The sequence below is a fragment of the Mustela nigripes genome, chromosome 16, assembly GCF_022355385.1.
Source record: "Mustela nigripes isolate SB6536 chromosome 16, MUSNIG.SB6536, whole genome shotgun sequence".
In the NCBI taxonomy this organism is placed as follows: Eukaryota; Metazoa; Chordata; class Mammalia; order Carnivora; family Mustelidae; genus Mustela; species Mustela nigripes.
Window position 1 is genome coordinate 24,010,343 of NC_081572.1, and position 5,027 is coordinate 24,015,369.

At 42.9% G+C, this 5,027-nt stretch overlaps 1 protein-coding gene across 1 annotated transcript in view; it reads left to right on the forward strand.

Annotated features, from left to right (window-relative positions):
* CALCOCO2 (calcium binding and coiled-coil domain 2) overlaps positions 1-5,027 on the forward strand; it is a 30,778-nt gene that overhangs the window by 7,460 nt on the left and 18,291 nt on the right. The window contains exon 2 of the mRNA XM_059380856.1: positions 2,887-3,076. Within this exon, the coding sequence (XP_059236839.1) occupies positions 2,897-3,076 (180 nt within the window). The 5' untranslated portion in view covers positions 2,887-2,896. The remainder of the gene's footprint in view (positions 1-2,886; positions 3,077-5,027) is intronic.

The following is a 5,027-nucleotide window of genomic DNA, read 5'->3' on the forward strand; positions in this document are numbered from 1 at the left end:
TTTTTTTTTTTTTTTTTTTCCCTCAGTTGGAATATTACATTTCTAATAAGGAACCAAGACAGTGGACTTTTCCATATAGATGATTAGGTGTTCAGATGGATGAAAAGAGCTAGTTTCCACTGGCTATACCTACACTCAGGCCTCAGAAAATGAGCTCTTTTGTGCCTGTGTGTGTGTGAGTGTACGTGTGTGCGTGTGCACACATACGTGTCCTTTCTTCAGTGTTCTTTTCATGAGCTTATAGATTGATTGTTTTTCTAGTAGGAAAGAGGGTATACGGAGCCTTCATACCCTTGGCTGGTCTTGCCTTTGAGAGTAACATCCATTTGCAAAACAGCTTGCCAGAGTTTGAGTGTGTAGAAGGTGGGTAATGGAGTGTGAATTTTATGGGTCCTTAAGGAAATCAAATCTGTGCCTTTTGTTTTTTTGGCACTGTGCCACTCGAACCAGCTATGCCAGCTGAACCAGCCATACCAAGAATTGACATAGCACTTGGAGATTATCATCTCTTCACTCTATTTTAGAGAAGAGAAAGCTGAGAAACAGAAGCTTTTCCAAGGGTATCCCACAAATGAAGAGCAGGGCTTAAAAAAGAATTAGCCCCATGGTTATTCCCACCATTGTTTACCTACAAAGCCCCTTCCTTTCACTTTTTGATGAATCCCATGCATTTCACTTATTTTGTGAATAGTTAATCAACAATTACTATGGGCTAGGCATTATGTCATGTATCCAGGGGTGATCCTGTTAGGAAGCAAAAGAAGTGAGAGTTGGGCACTTAGGTTAATTAAAAGACAGGCCCCGAAGCCACTCTTACCTGAGTGTTCTTTATGATCCACAGACAACAGATTAAGTCATTTTACAAGCTCAGATGAAAACTGCTCTGTGCTGAGGACAGAGGGCTATGCTGACCTCAGTAAGACTTGAGACTCCTAGGAAAGCGAGGGGTCTGCAAGCTGAGAACTCTGCCTACCCTCCCTTAGCATCCAACAGATCACACAAGCAGCTGCTTATATGAGGAACTAGTTCTGACCTCGACTGGAATGTGACCACCCCCTTCCTCGGAAAAAGTGATCTGAGGTTTGAGGTTAAGGATGTGGCAAAATTGTCACAAACCAGAACGCTATACATTTCTTGGTTCCTTAGCTCAGTCCCAAGAACAGATAGTTCAGTGCCACCAAAAATCCCCTTGCCTTCTCTATGAGAAAATTGACTACTAGGGGAGTTGGAAGAGGAGGCCTGGTTGCTTAGAGTTCGAAATAAAAGCAAGAAATAAGTAGGGTCAGGCAGGACTAAAAGGGCTGTGTTTTTTGGTTGTACTTATTTTTTTAAAAATTGAGTTGTATACCATCTCCCAACATGTTCCAGCAGCCGAATTTGTAAGGGATCACGTGGTAGTCCCCTGTATGCAGCTCTCCTTCAGCCTCTGTATAACAGCCACGATATTGTTTCCATTTCCCCATGAAATCCTGGGTTGAGGATCCTGGACTCACTAAATGTTAGACTCAGGGAGCATTTAGAAAATGGAACACGTGACTTTGAGAGGCAGGAAGTGTCAGATCTCAGCAATTCAAAAGACTATTTCTTTTCTATATTGTTTTTACCTCCCCGATAGTTTGCCATCCTTGATCACGTTCTATCTGTACTGTGACCTGCAAAATACAGGTTATATCCCCAGTGTTACAAATAGGAATCCGACTTGCCTGCTGTGCTCCAAACATGGGCAGCATCTCTCTCTCTCTCTCTCTCTCATTGCTTTTATGCATGCCATTTCACTCACCTGAAATTTCCTCACCCCCAAATCCTAAGGCTCATCTTCCTTGAGGGCTTTATCCAGGACTCTTCTCACCCCTTAAAGTTCTCCGTCATTTTCCTAGCCAGTTTGCATCTCTCCCTCTTTTGAACCCCAGAGCACTTTGCATTGATTCCATTCGTTTGCTGGTCACTCATTTTCTCATCCAATGGCCATATTGCATCAGGACCCTTCCAGGGCGAAGACTATGCCAGAAAACAAAACAAAACACCCCACAATGTTAAGAAAATCACTAACATCTGGCAAGCCCTTTCTTCTTGCAGACTCTGCTCGTACGTTATTCTATCATTCTATGTGTTTCTGCTTTGTGTGATTCTATGGCAGGTAGTGATTTAAAGGCCTGCCGACTTTACATTATTTCAGTTAATGTTCATGAAAAACCAAATGACATAGGTGTTCATAGCCCCGTCTTATAGATGAGGCAGCAGGCAGAGAGCCCAGCTGATGACGTGAGTTGCTCAAGCTCATGCGTTTATAGGTAGTGAGGCTTGAATTTGAACTTCACCATTCTGGTTTCAGAGCCCGTGCTTGTCTGATATGCCTGTGCATATGAGATAATCTCTCAACCCTCCCTTTCTTCCTGCACCCATGCCCAGCTCCTAGCAGAGTGCCTTAATATGTATGTGCAAGGACTCGATAGTTACAGGATGAATGGAACTGAAGGTAGAAGCCGAAATGTAGAGCAACTGATATTCAGAAGTCACAGGACTTGATGAGATAAAAAATCAAGACTCTAGGTCTTACTGTTCCCAGTTCCTAGGCTGCCTTGCTTATTTAAGGCATTAGAAGAAGTGCCACAAACAGCCATGAGCAGAGGGTATGTGAGGTATGAGAGGGTGGTGGGGCCTGTGGTGGAGATCAAAGACATTCTTAGAAAGTTCTTGTAGCATAGGAAGCTATGAATGCAAACTGACTCAAAGTGAAACAGAAAGCAAGTTGTATGGTCTCAATCCCTGTCAGGCTTTTGCTTTTCCTGACTCGCCTCGAATGGAATGTTCCCTGGGTGAGAGCCCAGAAATCTCCCAACATTGCAGGCAACTCTAAGCCTTATTCTATCCCGTATCTCATAACAGGACGCCCACCATGGAAGAGACAGTAGAAGATCCCCCCACATCAGCTGTCTTGCTGGATCATTGTCATTTCTCTCAGGTCATCTTTAATAGCGTGGAGAAGTTCTATGTCCCTGGAGGGGATGTCACATGCTATTATACGCTCACCCAGCATTTCATTCCCCGCCGAAAGGATTGGATTGGCATCTTTCGAGTAAGTGGTTAATTTAGTACCAAGTGACTGGGAACTAGAGGTGACTCTTCATTCCTGACTGTATGACTGTCTGTGTGTTATAAGCATTTTGCATCTTCTGTCTAGCCTTTTTTTTTTTTTTTTTAATCTATTTATTTGAGAGAGAGAATGAGAGTTTTGGGTGTTGCACAGGGACAAGCAAAAGTCCCTGTTGATCAAGGAGCCCGACACAGGTCCTCACTGAGATCATGACCTGAGCCAAAGTCAGATGCTTAATTGACTGAGCCACCCAGGTACTCCCCCCACTGCCTTTTTTTCTGGTCTGGCCATTTAAAAAAATTTTTTTTAAAGATTTTATTTATTTATTTGACAGAGAGAGTACACAAACAAGGGGAGCAGCAGAGGGGGAGGGAGAAGCAGGCCTCCGCTGACCAGGGAGTCCAACTTGGGGCTCGATCCCAGGACTCCAGGATCATGACCTAAGCCAAAGGCAGACGCTTAACCCACTGAGCCACCCAGGCATCCCTGGGCCAATTTTAAAATCCTAAACTAAATTCCCTGTTACTTCCCTACTTCCACCTTCACACACCAACATGTGCTGTGGGACTCAAGTTTTAATTTAACTTTAATTTTAATTTAAAGACCAAATGTAAATGTTTTAAAATTATCCTATTTTGAAATACTCATCTATGAATTGACTAGGATGAATGGCCCCTTATGTAATTTCTGTGACCTTAAACATTGCTTTCTTACTTAGAAGAATGTTTAACTTGTTTTAATATGAGTACTACAGGGTGCCTGGGTGGCTCAGTGGGTTAAGCCGCTGCCTTCGGCTCAGGTCATGATCTCAGGGTCCTGGGATCGAGTCCTGCATCGGGCTCTCTGCTCAGAAGGGGGCCTGCTTCCCTTCCCCTCTCTCTGCCTGCCTCTCTGCCTACTGTGATCTCTCTCTGTCAAATAAATAAATAAAATCTTAAAAAAAAAAATGAGTATTACATATCTAAAAAGGAGGTTAAGAAGTTACTGGGTTTGACATCCTGCATCTAAGAAGTTTGTTCCTGAATAAGTATGACTTGTTTCTTTGTAAAGATTTCCATGGATAGAAATTTTCTGAGGTCCCTCAGGGACCTCTCCTAGTGCCTAACACCCTGCCAGTTCAAGTACAGAAATGGTACTTTGTTTTAGTATAGTCAGCTTATTCTCTGCCTCCCTTTCTTTCTCCCCCTATCTGTGTCTCTCTCCATCTCTCACGTCACACACACACACACACACACACACACACACACACAATGATAGATCTTCCTATTATATCTAGAGACAGGAGATAAAGGTCAAATTTAAGTAATTTATACTGCTGAGTTCCAGCATCAGTGACCTTTGTTTTGATATCTCCGTATGTCATGTGATTGTTTGCCTTGTTGTTCATCCTGAAACCAGACATCATTCTTGATTGCACTGTGGAGGAGCTCATGCTCGTTCCATCCCTCATAGAGTTACTTTTCCATAATTGTTTGGAATTCTAAGCTAACTAATGGAACCGTGGAAGCTGGCATATAGAGGCAAGGAGAGCAGACAATCAGAGACCCACTGGCGAGTATCAGGGACACCTCCTGAGACTCAGGATATGGACTCGTTAGACTAAAGGATGTCCTGACACACTGGACTGTTTCCTATTTTGGAAGATGATTCTTGTTTTTTTTTTTCTTCTCCACATGTAGCAAAACTGTCCAATAGAACTTTCTGCAACGGAGCTGTCCTTCACTGTCCGGTACAATGGCCTCTAGCCATTTGTGGCTGTTGAGCACTTAAAATGTGCCTAGTGAATTAACTAAAATTTAATTAATTTAAATTTAAATGGCCTCATGTGGCTAGTGGCTATCATTCTGGACAGTGCAGATAGAGATAATTAAGAAAGAGGACAATTTGAAAATTGCTTGTTTGCCTTTGAAATGTAATCTTAACCCCCCCCCCC